General features: G+C 45.8%; 1 protein-coding gene across 3 annotated transcripts in view; it reads right to left on the reverse strand.

Annotated features, from left to right (window-relative positions):
• MICU2 (mitochondrial calcium uptake 2) overlaps positions 1-18,256 on the reverse strand; it is a 256,675-nt gene that overhangs the window by 50,642 nt on the left and 187,777 nt on the right. For all 3 annotated transcript variants that reach the window (XM_039492545.1, XM_039492554.1, XM_039492560.1), the window contains 2 exons: positions 6,908-6,939; positions 6,733-6,808 (listed from right to left, as the gene is read on the reverse strand). In XM_039492545.1, coding sequence (XP_039348479.1) covers positions 6,733-6,808; positions 6,908-6,939 — 108 coding nt within the window. The remainder of the gene's footprint in view (positions 1-6,732; positions 6,809-6,907; positions 6,940-18,256) is intronic.

Genomic DNA, 18,256 nt, shown 5'->3' on the forward strand with positions numbered 1-18,256 from the left:
TATTTTAAGTTTGTCATTTTATACCAACTCCAGAATTTAGAAATATTCATTGACTGAAAGCAGAACTGTCTGGAGAAATGAGTGCAGGGCTGGGACTCAGGAGAGTGAGTTCTAATTCTGCCCCAACACGCTGTGTAGATTTGGCCATGTCATTTCTCCTTTTCTCTCAATTTCCCCACCTGTAAAAATGGGGATAAATGATTCTTAGCCATCTACCTAACAGCTGCATTGTGAGGATTAGTAAAGTTATGTCTGGATGGTGCTATGACCATACAAACACTATTTAGATACTAAGTAATGTTTATATTTCAAAAACTGTGTTTATAACTTGAATGTACAATATTGTATTAGTTCTTTAACATAAAAGGCATAAATTATTTGTATTTATTATTTGTACTGTGGTGGTGCCTAGGAGCCCTGGTCGTGGACCAGGACCCCATTATGCTAGGCACTTTACAAACACAGAGCAAAAAGTGATGCCCCTACATTTTATAGTGTTGGAGCCCCGCAGAAATGATTTGAAGTTGATAGTGTGTGAAATAGTCTCCAAAATCTAGCCTGTGTGATGTCACCATAAAACAAAGCACCCATAGTCAAAACCTAACTAATATTTTACCAGTAAATTTTATCCAGTTGAAAATCCGTGCAGCAGCAATTATGAGTCTTCACACATTAGTAATAAATACACATATTGTATCAACAAAAATACACGGGTAATTCAGCTTTTATATGCCAAACTGTAAACTACATAGCAAGGCAAGTCCAAAGCACACATGTAGTTAATCAAAAAACCCACTGGTGACCTAACAACATTAGTATTCTCTTCAAACTTCAATAAAGCATTTAAGATTCCAAAAGAGTATTTTACACTGGTCTCAAATTTTACTCAGGTGTTGAGTTTAGAATATGGAGATTTGGAATTGTATCAGGTGGGTTTTTTTTATGGTATAGGATTACCGACTTCTATCCTAGAGCAGGATTATGAACAAAGGTGCACAATGAGATATTTTTTGTCTGCTTAATGCAGAGAGCTAATAGGGAGAATTAGTTAATTAGCAATTGCTCATGGACCTCTGTGGCATGTGAGTTTACCCTTAATTGGCTGAATTTTCAAAAGCCAAGGGTTTGAGTCACCACTGCGTTACTGCAGTTTCAAGTTGGTGTAACTCTACAGAAACTAAACGGATGGAGTTATGCTGCTATAAAGGGGAGTGATGCAATGAGGACTCAAACCCAAATCTTGATATCTGAACCCACAATTTTGCCCATGGAAAAACTTGCAATTTGAGCACAAACAGCAATTGCTTTGCATTCACCAATCATATGGCTGGGCACCAAATGCAAACAAGTGTTGTCATAAATATACAGACCAAAGTACTAAGTACCAAATATACAGTTCCAAATTACTATGGAATTTTAAAAACCACAACTATTAAAACAACCAACTAAAAAGATCAAAAGCCCCATGGCTGAACCTTATTTTATGTTAAACAATTTAAATTACTCATGAAAGGCTGAGAGAATGGGGGAACTCTCCTATTTGGTTTTAATTTATCATTATATTTTCTTCATGTTTAGACAGACCTTTGCCTCCCCAATCTATTTAATTTAATTACCCAGTCAATTTGTAATTGCCCATGACATCTTCCATTCTGTTAAATACTATGTTGAAGAGATTTAAGCTCATACCTAGTTCTTTGAAATGTAGCTCATATTCCTATACTATACTGAGCTTATGACAATGCTACCAGCAGATACTGAAATCAGTTATTTTTCTCACAGCTCCAATAAAAGTACCCATTTTTCTCCCTCCATTTAGTGTTTCTTTCCCCAAAGATGATATCTATGCAGGATCCTAATTCCAGGGTCCTTATTTTGCTGCCTTGCCCCAACCCAGAGGGTGTGATAGTTACAGGCATTCGTGTAGGGCAGCAGCTGCCTAGATGCAGCAGATTTCTGGAAGAAGCAGTGCACAGACCAGTCTAGGCGATGTGAATTGCAGAACACTCCAATCTGTACTGCTTTAACTGCCCCATGTAGATCTTGCTGGTGCAAACTAAAAAGTATTTATCAGTATGCACTATAGTCCTGTACATCAATGCAAACTAGGTGCTTTTAATTTGCACCAGCAGGGTCTACATGGAGCAGTTGTAGTACTCTGCAATTTACATCCTGGTAGACTAGTCTGCCGCACCACTTCTCTGAGAAATCTGCAGATCCTAAGCAGCAGTTGCCTAGTTTGCCTATAGCTACAGTGGCTCTTAGGGGTGAGTATGGGGCAGCCCCAGTGTAGATACTGCTGGTGCAAGTGGGTGATGGAGGCTTGCATGTCAGGCTGAAGAAAGGTGGGAGTTGACATCTCATGCTAAATGACAGCTGAAAGGCAGGGTGGGGATAAGCCACGAAGAGTCTTGAAAGTGAAGAAAAATAGCTTATGTTTGATTGCAATGGAGGAGGAGGAGGAGGAGCCAGTAAAGAGAAACAAAGGAAGAGGTGACATGGTCAAAGCACTGAGCTAGGAAAATGATCTTTGCAGCAGCATTTTGAATAGATACAGGCAGGGCAAACTTGCATTTGTCAAGGTGAGGGAAAAGGATGTTGTAGTAATCAAGATGCCAGATGAGGAGAGCCTGGACTAGAGTTTTAGCTGTAGGGGTGGATAAAAGGGTCAGATCTTAGAGGTTATGCAGAAAGAATTGGTTAGGCTCAGCCTCAGCCTGAATGATGTGAGGATCTATAGAGAGGGCTGAGACAAAGATGATACCCAAGTTATGGACCTAAGTGACAGGGAGGATGGTGGTGTTGTTCACTAGTGACTGAGAATGAAGGAGGGAGGAATTACAGGGGAGAGAAGATTAGGAGTTCTGCTTTTGCCATGTGACGCTGTGAACAGTCAGCATAGTAAAATAGGTAAAAAAAAGATTAAAAAATAGCAAAAAGGTGTAAAATATTTCTGATTGTTTTTCCACACCAACCTCAGTGACTTTAAACAAAGCCATGATATGTTTGATATTCTGTCTATGACTGATTATACTGAAGTCAACATATACCTGGCTGACTTGAAGCAGATTTTTACCATGGAATCATTTCCATGAGAATTCATCTCACAATATTATTACTTCACTTTTATTACTTTTATACAGATTTGACCACTTTACCTGATGCACAAACTGAACTGAGTTATTCTTTGTGAAACTTTTTATTCTGAAGAGATCATTGACATTTATTCATTTTCATTTTTACATTTAATAGGTGCAGTAGACAAGGTTTTTTTTAAAACAATCTGTAAATACTATTGGCATATATGTAGACCCCATTAGAATTAAAAGATAAATGCTGCAAACTTTACTTAATGCTTATGCCTCAGTCAATTGCAACCAGATTTCTTTATTTTGGATTAGCAAGCATGTTGTATTTTCCTGGTATTTAAAAAAAAAAAAAAACCTCCACAGTCAAACTGCTAAGATTATAAAATAATAAGTGTTGCTAATAAATAAAATATTCTTAGTAAAATATAAACAGAAATATATCCCCAAGAACGTGAAGTTAATTTTAAAACTATCCACTAGAAGGCAGAATTTCCTAGCTTTCTATTCTGCAATCTGAACCAATGACAGTTTTACTGAATATTTAAATAACCATTTGATGGTAGAAATAAGCAACCTAAATTGTGCCTTCAAACAGTTGTAGATTATTAGTTCCAGGCACTTGTGAAAGTAATATTTTGCATTTTTATTTAAAAAAAATATTTATAGCTTTATACATGTGAAACTGAAACTGAATTCAAAGAGTTATGTCAGTAAGGAGGTTTGGTGGACCAAACACTGAGCATGCTTCTATGGCAGTGGTTCCCAAACTGTGGGTCATGACTGAAAATGGGGTCGCACTATCAGCAGATGGGGTCGCGGCGATCCCTTCTGTGTGGAGGACACCATTTTGCTCTGCAACATGACCTCATACGTACAATGCACACGAGGTTACAACACATAGAGGATACCATTTTGCATTACAAACTGGCATTCTCTGCACAGCATTACCTCACATGCACCATACGTACAAGGTCACACTGGGCAGAGGACATCCTCCCTGCGGTGTGAGCTCACAAGTAGGATACATGCAAGGTCACACACTGTGCAGAGGATGATATTTTGCTCTTTAAAATGGCATTTGCCATGCTGTCTCAGGTCCTGTCAAGAAAGACTTCATTAAAATGGGGTCATGCTGGCAGAAAGTTTAGGAACCCCTGTTCAGTGGCCCTGATAGGATCTAAAGCTGTAGAAATACTTTCCCAATGTGCTGTTAGCCAGACCAGCAGTAAACCCATTCCAGAGCAACTCCCAGCTACCACCAATAAAGCCCTCAAGGGAGTGAGAGTGGGGAGAGAAGATCCTGGAATGAAAGAGTGGAGATCCTCAGAGCCATATCTAGAATGGCCCAGGGTAAATCAGATGGATGCATGGATCAGATCTAGCTTAGTAAGGCTTTTGAGACAGTGTCACATAACATAAGCAAATTAGGGAAAAGTGGTCTGGATTAAATTACTTTAAAGTGTGTGCATAACTGGTTGAAAGATGATACTCAAAGAGTAGTTATCAATAGTTCACTGTCCTGGGTCTTATACGATTCAATATTTACATTAATGACTTGGACAAAGGAGTGGAAAGTATGTTTATAAAATCTGTGGATGACACCAAGCTGGGAGGCGTTGCAAACACTTTGGCGGACAGGATTAGAATTCAAATAACCCTGACAACCTGGAGAATTGGTCTGAATTCAACAAGATAAAATTCAATAAAGACAAGTGAAAATACTATATTTAGCAATGAAACATCAAATGCACAACTAGAAAATAACTGGGAATAACTGATTACATGGTAGTGCTGTTGAAAAAGATCTCGGGGTTATAGTGAATCACAAACTGAAAACGGGCTAACAATGCGATCTGGTGGCAAAAAAGGCTAATATTCTGGGGGGTATTAACAGGAGTATCATATATAAGACATGGGAGGTAAATTGTCCCATTCTACTCAGTACTGGTGAGGCCTCAGCTGGAGTACTGTCTGGTTTAAGAATGATGTGGTCAAATGGAGAATCCAAAGGAGAGCAACAAAAATAATGAAAGATTTAGAAAATCAGTTACAAATTCTGGACATGTTTAGTCTTGAGAAAAAAAGACTGAGTGGGGACAGATGATATAAAGAAGATGATGATCAACCATTCTCAAAGTCCACTGAAGGTAGGAAAAGAAGCAATCTGTAGCAAGGGAGATTCAGGTTAGATAAAAAAAAAATTCTTGTAACTATAAGGATAGTTAAGCTCTGGAATATGCTTTCAGGGGAGGTTGTGGAATCTCCATCATTGGAGGGTTTTTTAAGAACAGGTTGGAGAAATATCTGTCAGGGATGATCTAGTTTACTTGGTCCTGCCTCATTGCAAGAAGCTGGACTAGAAGACCTCTAGCGGTACCTTCCAGCCCTACATTTTTATGATTCTATAATTCCACACCAATGTCTGCACTTCAGCTAAAACTTCTGTGGTGGTGAGTTTTACTGAAGCAATTTGAGAGTATAGAGAAATATGGGCATATCATCCCATAAAAAATGTATGACATCTGTGCACCATCTATATCTGCATGGCCCAGAATTGGCAAAGGAGCCAGGGACAATGTGACCAGTGAGAGAGCACTGGATGCCGGTAGTTGGGTTACAGCAACTGGGGAGGATGTAACTCCTGAGGTACTGTGCCACAGAGGAATGACTACTAGCAGTGCTGGCTTGGCCTCCTCTGCACTGGGAGCCAGGGGACAGTGAGGGCTTGTGGATGCCAAGGACTCACTTCAACCGAAAGGGAGCATTGTTTGCTTCCCAGCAAGAGACACCAGCCCTTCATATCAAGCTCCAACTCTACCATCCAGATAGGGCCTGTGCAGAGACTTTGGGTCGCTCTCTCAGAGCAACTTAGTTTGTGGGTGTTTATTGCTGATGGATTGGTTAGTTACTCCCTTATTTGGAATTCTCTATTTCTTTGCCTGTTCCCTTCCCTTTACTCCTAAAAAGGACAGGGAAAAATTAAAAGAAAGTGTTGTTAATCTTTATTTGCTGGTCTTGGTTTCCCGGTTATAAAAATGTAATATCCTAGAGGCTGGAGTAACTGTTACTAGTTTATACTTCCAGCCCCTAAGTGGAGGGGCTACACAAGAATCCAGGGCCTGCTGGTCCTAAGGGGGTCAGGGGAAAGAGTGAGTATCACTGAGGTCCTGTCTGAATAGGAAAGAATAAGGGATTCAACCACCCTTGGAAACCAGGGATGCCCCAGAACAGGGGGGTACATTGTCAAGTATGATTTTTATCCAAGGTTTCTTTTCTATAAATTTTAAGTGCATATAAATTACACAAAATCTATCTAACAACCTGTTGGGGTTAAACAAACAAAAGCCTACTTTGGGCTACAACCCACCCTTCTAGTAACTGGCTGCTGAGCTCTGCCTCCTCCATAGGCAGTGTCGGCTAGGTGTTTTTACAGAATTTCCTGGTGCCCTAGGAATAACTGAATGGGTCTTCAGTTCCCAGCCCTGCCTCCTTGTCTTGAAAAGCTGAGTGAGATCTCAGCAAGGAGTTAACTTCTTGCTAGCTGGAAATCAAGTTGGGCTTGTAGAACCTTCTTTAAAATATATTCATGTAAATAATTAGGTCCAAAAATATAAGATGTACTTTCAGTACCAAAGTGTGTTACCTTTATCGCCGAGGTCTCTAAAAAAGGTTGGTCCTGGCTTAGCCTTCGTAACATTTACCAGCGCAGCCTCTACCTCCTTTAATACACAAATTAAAAAAAATGTATCAGTTGTGAAATACAGTTTTAGTAACAGAAGGAATGAGAGTTCCTTTTGAGAACAGAACATTGTGCTTACCTTTTTTGTCAGTTTCTTGGCCAATGCTGTACCTATAATAATAATAAAAAAAACATCATTCAGTAACAAACTCTGACTTGAAACTTTGATCTGTAGCATTTCTTCAGCTTTTTATGAGAAAATGGTAAGTAATATGAAACAGAATATTTTGTAGCCGGCAGTTTGTTTCTAATTCCCGCAATGATCAGGTAAGGACAATGTTCAAAAATAGTATGAATAACCTCTTCAAATATTCTTGCAACCCAGATGAAACCACAAACTGCTTCAGGTATTTATTACTAGCTCAGCAGTGTGCTTTTGTGTACACTGTGCTATAGATCCTGAAACTATTCAGACACATATATGCACATAATATATGTTGAAACAGAGTCAAGCACTCAAAAGTTAGGAAATGCCAGAATTAAAGTTCTTTTAATGTAGTTTTAAAAATCCAATGTCTGTTAAGTTTTTAAAAAAAGCAAACTGCGAAAACAAATTTCATTACATGGAACCATACTGATGCCCATGGGTCATCAGCAGGGCCCCCATTCCTACATCTTGACCTCAGTAACTGGTAGCAGTATTAGGCTGCTCTGCTCTGTGTGAACCAGCCATTACGGGGGGGATGACACACATATTTAGCCAGTGGAAAGCAGTGATAGGCTTGACAGCTGCGAAACAGAGATGCAGATGTAGGAATCCTGGGTTCAGTTCTAACTTCTGGAGGGAAGTGTGTTCTAGTGGTTTAGATGTTTCTGACCTTGTCACCCCAGCCTGTTCCTGCAATGTTTCTATCCCCTCTGTAACTCCTGTCCCTTTTGGGCTCCTGTTGCTTCTAGTTTACCTTTCCCACCCCCTTACTTATTTTCAATAAAAGTCAGGTTGCGTTCTTCTCCTCCATGCTGCCTGGGTGCATTGAGAACACAGGAGAGGGTCTCCCTGCTCTTGGTGCCACAGTGACTTCAGGCAAGGGGGAGGAACAATTCTAGGTAAAGACCCACTCAGTTCCTTGAGTCCCAGGATGGAGTATGTTCAGTTGCTCTGTGGGGACTGTGTATGTGAAGTTCAGTTGGCAATAGCTGCTATATGAGGATGGAGCACACTAGTGCAGACAGAATCTTCGACCAATAATGCTAGTGGCCTCTAATAAACTACTGAGCATGTGCTAACTACAATTGTCAGAGGCTTATAACTTGGCCAAATATGGGTGGATTTTCACAGGGATAGCAAAAGGTAACAGTACAACCCCACAGGCAAATTTCAAGTGCCTGCTTCAAATCACTGAGATGCTAAAATGTCTCAATGAAATGGTCATATAAATTTTTTCTAAAAAATGTGGACAAAATAATGCATTTCCCCATCCTTGTTATCTGAAACTGCAGAACCATTTTTGCTGAAAAACTTTCCTAAAAAATTCAGCAGATACCTGCTATAGAACATTTTAAAGTTATAAACTACTGAAATTCTGGTATTTTTTATAGAAAGAGTTGGGGGCCCTCAGCTATAGGTGTTGCTACTCAGCCCACCTTACTTATTTATACATATGAATATCAGTGTATGTATGAGTGTATTATACACAGAAATAGAAGGCTGGTGAGAGAATATCTTTTATTGGACCAACTTCTGTTGGTAAGAGAGAGAAGCTTTCAAGCTTACACAGAGGTCTTCTTCAGGTCTAGGAAACTTACTCTAAGCATCACAGCTAAATACAAGGGTGGAACAGATTGTTTAGCATAATACATATTTCAAGTGACCAGTCAAGGTGAAGTAGCCTGTTAACACTCTTCCAGTCATAGGGGGGAAAGAAAGGAAGAGAGGAAAAAAGACAGTTTGGGGATAGTGGTTAGTGGGTTACAGATTGTTGTTATAAGCCATAAATCCAGTATCTTTATTCAGTCCAGAATTTTTAGTGTCTAGCAAAATTATGAATTTAAGCTCCCAGGCTCATCTTTTGAAGTTGCACAGATTCTCTTGAGAATGAGAACTGAGAGATCACATATGGAGTGATCATTTTGTGAAAAGTGTTTGCCCATCGGTGATTTTGTCTTTCATCAGTTTTCTCTGTGAGTTCATTTGAGAACATAGTGATTGTCAGGTTTCACACATACAGTCGTTATTCGGGCATTTAGTGCACTGGATGAGGTACACCATAGGTTGTGATAGGCATGCGTAGGACCCATGGATCTTGAACGTTGTGTTGTGCGGGGAGGTGTTGATCATTATAGTAGTGGAGGTATTTCTACAGCAGAGGTAGTCTATTTTTTGCCAAAGTCCAAATTTCTTGGTGAAGGTAAAGTCAAGGTCCAGACTCCAGAGAAAATAATAAAAAACAACAGTAAGTAAATAAAGATTTTGGGGTCTGTTCAAAAGCGTCTGGCGGTCTGCCTATTGACTACCCCTGGTCTACAGGCTTTACATGTGTTGTTCTGGCAGGGTCTGGTATGGCTTTCGGTTTGTGTCCCCTTCTGTGCGGAGCTTTCTTCTGATGATGAAGTTGGAGAGACTGGTGTAGTAGTATTTGAAGGCCAGAAGAGGTGGTTCAGGACAGATTTCTTTCAGATGTGGTCCCCATCGAGTATGGGTTGTATTTATTTGATGATACATCATAAGGGCTGCAGTGTGTGGTGGTAGGTAACAATTAGGGGGTGTTATCAAAGGGGCTTTTATTTCTGTATTGAAGCAGGTTCTCTCTGCTATTTGGATGGCCTGTTCCATGATGCAATCTACTTCTGTGGTGGTGTGTCCCGGTTTGGTCAAGGGTGTTTTTGAGTGTATTAAGGTATATATCCTGGACTTTCTCCTCAGAGTACATTATGTGGTATCTGAGTGCTTGGCTGAAGATAACAGAATTCTTGGTGTGTTTGGGGTGATTACTGGATCTGTGAAGATAGGTGTGGTGATCTGTGGGCTTCTTGTATATAGTTGTCTGCAGGGTTCCATTGCTGAAGATGATATCCAGGAAGTTGATGCTACTGTGGGAGTGCTCTAGAGAGAGTTTAATGGATGGGTGGTGGCTGTTGAAGTTGAGATGGAAATCTATGTGGGAGTTTAGATCTGTCCAGAATATGAAAATATCATCAATGTACCTCAGGTATATCATTGGTTTTGTGGTGCATCTGTCCAGAAAGTCTTCCTTAAAGTGGCCCCGAAGAGCTTGGCATACTGAGGAGCCATCCTAGTACCCCTGGCTGTTTGGACAAAGTGTTTGTTGTTGAATGTAAAATTGTTATGGGTGAGGAAGAAATAGAAGTTTGGTGATCTGTTTGGGGTGGATATCTGAGAGTTGTCCATTGTCTTGTATATACTGTATTTGAGGCAGGCAGCGATGCAGTCATTGGGAGAGATGTTGGTGTATGGGGAGGTGACATGCATGATGGCAAGGATAGTGTTCTGAGGGAGGTTGTATTATATACATACACCCCCAGACCCTTGTATCTTGAAGGATGCCAAAAATTAAGTATTTGAGCTGAAAGATATTTAACATGGCTAAAATAATATTAGTGTATTATTACATGAATTCCATTTATATCCAGCACTGATATGCAGCCATCTTTTGGGCAGGATGTGACAGGTGTTAACACAGCACTGCAATATTTCAGTACATTTTTAGGGCAGAAAGTGAGGAAGATTATTGTATCCAGCAGGGGATAGGTGGAACTTACTAAATTAGAATGTGTCCAAGACACTGGTTTAAAACCCCTAGCTCGTGTAAATATGCCTTTGGATCCTATAAAGCTGAGGTCCAAACCACTTGGTTATTAATTTCCTCAGAAAGCATCTCCAACAGCACAGGGCCCTCTAACATGGTATTAAATATCAGTGCAGCAGCTGCAGTGGTGCTTGGGGACCATGAACCAAGAAGCCCTGCAGGATAGAATGAGGCAGGATGTAAGTCTTCCCATTCACTTCTCTGATTGATCTGCAGGAGTAGACAGTGGGAAGCAGCTGAAGCAGTTGGGCAGCTGGTGGGCAGAACAGAAGATCTGGAGAAACAGGGAAAGCAACCACACCACCACTTTCACTGCAAGAAGCTCTTGGGAAACCACCAACATCTGTTTTAAAGCCAGTCATCTGCTCATGTGTCTGGTTAATGGCACTTGCATCCACCCACACATTCTCCCCACTCCCATGGTGGCCCAGGGAACAGCTAGCCACAGGAGTACCACATGTCAGAAGGCAGCCACCCACTCAGAGGAATACAAGCAGCAAGCTCTTGCTAACTTCCAAAAGAAATGTACAGAAACCAAGAGGCTCAAGAAGGAGAGGCACAGAGCACTGCAGACTGGAGTAGGAAAATGAGCAAAGCCACTAGGGTGTGTGTGTGTGTGTGTGTGCGCGCGTGTGTGTGCATGCGTGTGTACGCGTGTGTGCATGCATGTGTAAGAAGAGGGCAGGGGCATAGCTACTGACACAGAAGGAAGAGCACCACCTTCTGAATCACCAACACCACTATCTGCCATTTTCCCTTGGAAGCTTCACTTCCCGGTACTATCAAGGATATAACCAGGAGATGGGCAGTTGGGCTAATGGTTGGAGCCAGGGGGTTCGCCAGGCCTGGAGGTTAGGCCGCAGCTGAGTTGGAGTCAAGAATGAGGGCCATGGGACACTTGGGGGTGGTAGTCGAGAGCAGAGCTAAGGGTCACAAAAGGCAGTTACCTTTTTCGTAACTGGTGTTCTTCAAGATGTGTTGCTCATGTCCATTCCATATTAGGTGTGTGTGCTTGCCACATGCACTGGTATTGCAAGTTTTTCACTCAGCAGTATCAGCAGGGGACTGGCTCAGGCGCCCTCTGGAGTGGTGCCCGAATGGCGTGGTATGAGGGGTGCTGCCGGCTCCTCCCACCCTCAGTTCCTTCTTGCCGGAAACTCTGACAGTGGGGAAGAAGGGCGGGTTGTGGAATGGACATGAGCAACACATCTCGAAGAGCACCAGTTACAGAAAAGGTTACTGTCTTTTCTTCTTCGAGTGCTTGCTCATGTCCATTCCATATTAGGTGACTCCAGAGCAGTACCCCTGGAGGTGGGTACAAGTTCATGAACATGTAGATTGCAATACAGTGTCTGGCCTGCTGAGTGATAGCATAATGATCTGTGAACGTGTGAACAGAGGACCACGTTGCGACTCTACAGATGTCCTGGATAAGGATGTGCGCCAGAAAGGCTGCTGAAGATGCCTGAGCTCTAGTCGAGTGGGCTCTGACAATCAGCAGTGGCGGGATCCCCGCCAGGTCATAACAGGTCCTTATGTATGAGGTGATCCAATTGGAAATCCTCTGTGAGGACACCAGAAGATCCTTCATCCCATCCGCTGTAACGATGAAGAGCTGAGCTGACTTATGGAAAGTCTTGGTATGTTCTAAGTAAAAAGCCAAGGCCCTTTGGACATCCAGTGCATGAAGACACCACTCTTCGGTGGTCTCGTGCAGTTTGGGACAGAACATCAGGAGGAAGATGTCCTGGCTCATATGGAAGGTAGATATCACCTTTGGCAGGAAGGCCGGGTGGGGCCACAGCTGAATTTTGTCCTTGTAGAAGACCGTGTACAGTGGTTCTGAGGTCAAGGCTTTAATTTCAGATTTTCGTCTCTCCGATGTCACCACCACCAGGAACATGACCTTCCATGACAGGTGAAGGGAGCAGGAACCCAGTGGCTCAAAGGGTGGACCTGTGAGCCTACAGAGGACAAAGTTAAGATCCCACTGCGAGACAGAAGTCTGTACCTGCGGGAAGAGTCTCTTGAGTCCTCTCAAGAATCTGACCATCATGTCATGGGAAAACACCATCTGGCCTTGGATCGGCAGGTGAAAAGTGGAGATAGGCACGAGATGTACTCTAAAGGAAGAGTGAGCCAGGCCCTGGTTCCTCAAATGAAGCAGGTAGTCTAAAACAGCCTGTATAGGAGAACGCGAGGGAGAGAAGCTATGCTCAGACGCCTAGCAGGAAAACCTCGTACACTTGGCCAGGTAAGTCAGTCTAGTTGCGGGCTTCCTACTTCCCAGGAGAACCTGTTGGACCTCCTCCAAACAGGTCCATTCTTCTTTCTGAGCCACCCAGCATCCATGCCGTGAGGTGGAAGAATGTGAGGTTGGGGTGAGCTGACCATGGTCCTGTGATAGCAGGCCCGGTCAGTTGGGCAGAGACCAGGGAGGGGCTGCTGCAAGGTTGATGAGCATGCCGAACCAGTGCTGACAAGGCCACGCCAGAGTGATTATGATCACCTGCACCTTGTCTCTCTTGATCTTTGCCAGTACCCTGCTGATGAGTGGAATCAGAGGGAATGCATATATCAGGCTCCCTGACCATGACAGGAGGAAGGCATTGGAGAGGGAGTCCTTGCCCAGACCTTGTCGAGAACAAAACTGGTGGCATTTCCTGTTCTGTCTGGTGGCGAACAGGTCCACTTGGGGAGTTCCCCATCTTTGGAAGATTGCCGAGATGCACACCCCAGACAAGGTCTCATGCGTCCGACACCAACATGATGGAGTGAGGGGGGTTGTCGAACGGAACCCCCTCTAGGGCTGTCCTGTGGTCGGTCCACCAATGCAGTGAGGTAAGTATCGCCTGGGGAATGGTACCAATCTTTTCCAGGAAGTGCTGGGAATAGACCATCCCCAGCCATTGTTGTATGTGCTGCATCCGGAGCCTGGCATGGCAGGCTCTAGTCAAGGACTGCTCCAATGAACTTTATCCTCTGCACTGGTACTAACACCATTTTTTTTTTGTTTACCAGGAGGCCCAGGGAGCAGCACATGGACTTGAGACCTGGTGGTGCCCTTGACCAGCCAGTCATCAAGGTACAGGTAGATCTGGACCCTGGCGCCTGAGGTAAGCAGCTACCACGACATGCACTTGGATAAACACTCTCGGTGCTGTTGCCAGGCCGAATGGGAGGACTGCAAACTGGTAGTGGTGGGGCCCCACCGTAAATCGGAGGAAGCATCTGTGTCCTTGAAAGATTGCTGTGTGGAAGTATGCGTCCTTCAAGTCACGGGTGGCATACCAGTCTCCTGGATCCAGGAAGGGGATAACAGAAGCCAGGGAAACCATATGGAACTTTTACTTCTTTAGGTGCTTGTTGAGGTCTTGCAGGTCCAGGATGGGCTCCAGACCGCCCTTAGCCTTTGGGATTAAAAAGTACCGGGAATAGAACCCCTTGTTCCTGTACTCGAGAGGAACTTCTTCCACCACATCCAGCTGTAGTAACCCCTTTACCTCCTGCGTGAGGGGACTCTCATGAGAGGGGTCCCTGAAGAGGGACGGGGAAGGTGGGTGGGAAGGGGGTGTAGAAAGGAACTGGAGGGTATAACCCTGTTCCACTGTGCTGAGGATCCAACGGTCCGAAGTTACAGCAGTACAAGCAGGGAGGAAAAGGGAAAGGCGGTTGCAGAACAATGGGAAAGATGGATCCAGGAAATAGTCTGGTAGGTCACCTTCGGGTGCACCCTCAAAATGATTGTTTTTCCCCTTGCTTGGTACGAGTCGAGCCCAACTGGGAGGCGGGTGGAGGTGGGTGGCTCGGACTGCATTTAGAGCCCTTGGCTCATTTATGGGGCTGGTCTTGCCGAGGTTGGCTCCTGCGGCCCTGAGGTTGCTGCGGTTTGAACTGCTTATGTGCCGGGGCTGGGATGTAGATCCAGGGTTTTCAGGGTGGTGCGAGAGTCCTTGAGACCATGCAACTTGCTGTTTGCTCTGCAAATAGGGCTCGGTTGTCGAAGGGCAAGTCCTGCATTGACTGCTGGCCTCAGTGGACAACCCAGAGAGGAGCAGCCAGGAGGCTCACCGTATGGAGACAGTGGAAGTCATGGTGTGGGCAGCAACATTAGCGGCGTCAGACACTGCCTGGAGGGCCGCGGTCATGCCCTCATCAAGGATTACTCGGAACTCCATCTTGGAAGCCTCGGGGAGAAACCCTTTGAACTTGGCCATGGCTTGCCACATACTGAAGTCATGTTGGCCAAGGAGGGCATTATTTTGCAGGTGGCCCCGGGTTGCCCTTACCTCTCCTTGTGGTTAACCTCCTCAACCACGAGGGAATTGGGGGCTGGGTGGGAGTACAAGTACCCATGCCCCTTGGTTGGCACAAAGTACTTGCGTTCGGCCCTCTTAGAGATAGGGGCCAGGGAAGAGAGGGTCTGCCACAGGGCATTAGTGATTTTGGAAACCCCTTCACAAAGGGGTAGAGCCACTCTGGCAGAGGCCGAGGAGAAAAGGATGTCAAACCGAGTCTCTGATGGCTCTTCCAATTCCTTTGCTGAATCCCCAGGTTGGAAGTGACCCTCTTCAAAAGTTCCTGGTGTGCTTTGGCATCATCCTGAGGAATTGGGTGAGGGAGCCCCGTGATAGCCTCGTCTGGCAATGAAGAGGATGATGCCGGTGCTGTGGGAACCTCCACTGCCATTGGTGGTTCAGCAGCTTGCTCCCCTGGGTCCTCCTGGCCTGGGGGGGGTCTTATCCCCCAAAGCCTCGAGAACCAGAGGAGGATCGGATACCAAGGCTGCTGGCCTTTCTGAGGCTCCCAACACTGACCGAGGAGCCTGGAAAGGTTGGGTGAAGTGTTGCACAGGTTCCAAGGTGCCAGCCACTGCGCTTGGGGCCATGGGACAGGTTTTGGTGTTGATGATGTAGAAGGCACTGCAGGTACTGGGGCTTGTCCTGCAGTCAGGGAACCTTGCTCCGTGACTTATAAGTGGAGCAGTCGGTACAGGATGACCAGGAGTGGTGTGGAGTGTGGAGTGGTGGCTCTTGTCTGACTGGTGCTGGTCGCTGTGTCCCAAACTTGACCTGTCCAAGTGAGTTGGGGTCTTGGGGACCGACGACGTTCAGCGGATCTGCATTGGACACCTGGCAAGCCATGCCTCATGCTACTCGACTGGTACCAGGACACTGAACAGGACCAGGAACTACTATGGGCTGGTTACCAGGAGATCTTCGTGAGTAGGGCGACCTACTTCTTAGAGATGGGCGATGACAGTCCAGCAATCGGCGGTCTCTGGTTCCTCATCAGTCCTGTGACTGATACCAGGCCCTTGGAGATGGTTGGGGCCTGTCCCAGAGTTCCTGCCGGGCTGCAGGCGCCTCAGAGGGTCTGCGCCAATCTACCGGCGAGGTACGCCTTGAGTCCCTTGATCAGTGCCCTCTGTGTGGGGACCGAATAGGGCTCCGCTGAGCCTGCCTCTCTAGTCCTGAGGCATAATGGCTTCAGGTGGGCAAGCAATGGCGGGATGTCCCTCTCGATAGGGAATGGTGCCGCTGAGGCGGGGACACACACATAGGTCCCAATATGGGTTTTTCCTGAGACCGGGGTACCGCTGGAGCCTGTGTGGGTGGCACCGGGAGTGTCAGGATTTCCTGAGCTGCCTGAAGGGCTTCAGGTGTCGATGGTACCTGAAGCTGGCCAGGGCCTGCACTGCTATCTGGAGTTGCAGGTGAAGGATGGTATGGGCTGCACTGCTCGACTTGAGTTGGGGTCCGACTTCCCAAACGGGGAGTGTTGAGCTGCCCCCAGCATGGGTCTTGGCTTACCTCCAGCCAGGGGCAGCTCTAGACATTTTGCCGCCCCAAGCACGGCAGGCAGGCTGCCTTGGGCGGCTTGCCTGCGGAGGGTCCGCTGGTCCTGCAGCTTTTCCGAAGCCTGCGGGAGGTCCTCCAAAGCCGCGGGACCAGCGGACCCTCCGCAGGCAAGCCGCAAAAGGCAGCCTGCCTGCCTCCCTCGCGGCGCCGGCAGAGCGCCCCCCCACGGCTTGCCTCCCCAAGCACGCGCTTGGCGTGCTGGGGCCTGGAGCCTCCCCTGCCCCCAGCCCTCTGCTTTTCCTTGTGGGAGCTAGGAGATCTTCCCCTCACAGTCTTTTTTGGCTTCTTGAGCAGAGCCATGGAGGGTACCGGTGCCCGCTTGTGGATGAATCAATCATAGAATATAAGAGTTGGAAGGGATCTCAGAAGGTCATCTAGTCCAATCCCCTGCTCAAAGCAGGACCAATCCCAAACTAAATCATCCCAGCCAGGGCTTTGTCAAGCCTGACCTTAAAAACCTCTAAGGATGGAGATTCCACCACCTCCTTAGGTAACCCATTCCAGTGCTTCACCACCCTCCTAGTGAAATAGTGTTTCCTAATATCCAACCTAGACCTCCCCCACTGCAACTTGAGACCATTGCTTCTTGTTCTGTCATCTGCCACCACTGAGAACAGCCTAGCTCCATCCTCTTTGGAAACCCCCATCAAGTAGTTGAAAGCTGCTATCAAGTCCCCCATCACTCTTCTCTTCTACAGACTAAATAAGCCCAGTTCCTCTCCTCCTTGTAGGTCATGTGCCCCAGCCCCCTAATCATTTTCATTGCCCTCCGCTGGACTCCCTCCAATTTGTCCATATCCTTTCTGTAGTGGGGGGCCCAAAACTGGAGGCAGTACTCCAGATTTGGCCTCACTCATGTCAAATCACTTCTCTCGATCTGCTGGCAAAACTCCTACTAACGCAGCCCAATATGCCATTAGCATTCTTGGCAACAAGGGCACACTGTTGACTCACATCCAGCTTCTCGTCCACTGTAATCCCCAGGTCCTTTTCTGCAGAACTGCTGCTTAGCCAGTCAGTCCCCAGCCTGTAGCACTGGATGGGATTCTTCTGTCCAAAGTTCTGCCCTTGTCCTTGTTGAACCTCATCAGATTTCTTTTGGTCTAACCCTCCAAGTTTTTCCTAATATCCAACCTAAACCTCCCCCACTACAACTTGAGACCATTACTCCTTGTTCTGTCATCTGTCACCACTGAGAACAGCCGAGCTCCATTCTCTTTGGAACTCCCTTTCAGGTAGTGCCGGCGGAGCACTGCGCATGGAGGCCACAGTGCTCGGTGCAGAGTCGGACCACTGCTCCGGTGCCGGAGTGAGTGCCGACTCCATTAGGAGCACCTTTAAATGGATATTGCGCTCCTTCTTTGTCCTAAGTTTGAAGGACTTGCAGATACGGCACTTATGTGTCCCTCGCCTAAACACCTTAGACAGCTGGTATGTGGATTGCTGACAGGCGTAGGCTGTTTGCAGTGATCGCAGGGCTTAAAGCCTGGAGACTGGGGCATACCCAGTACCCCAGCTGAGTTCCGTTTGGGACTAGAACTTCAAGAACTACTAATAAGGGTAACTAATTCAACTACTAACAATATACAACTATATTACAGGTTTTTCAAAGTTCTCAAGAATAGAGAACAAAACAACGCTAGTCAAAGCAGCAGACTTTCCAGCACTGTCACTGGCAGCAAGAAGGAACTGAAGGTGGAGGGAGCCAGCAGCGCCTCTTATACCGTGCCATGCGGGCACCATTCCAGAGGGCACCAGGGCCAGTCCCCTACGGATACTCCTGAGGGGAAAAACTTCCGG

This window comes from Mauremys reevesii, linkage group 1 (genome assembly GCF_016161935.1).
Source record: "Mauremys reevesii isolate NIE-2019 linkage group 1, ASM1616193v1, whole genome shotgun sequence".
Classification (NCBI taxonomy): domain Eukaryota; kingdom Metazoa; phylum Chordata; order Testudines; family Geoemydidae; genus Mauremys; species Mauremys reevesii.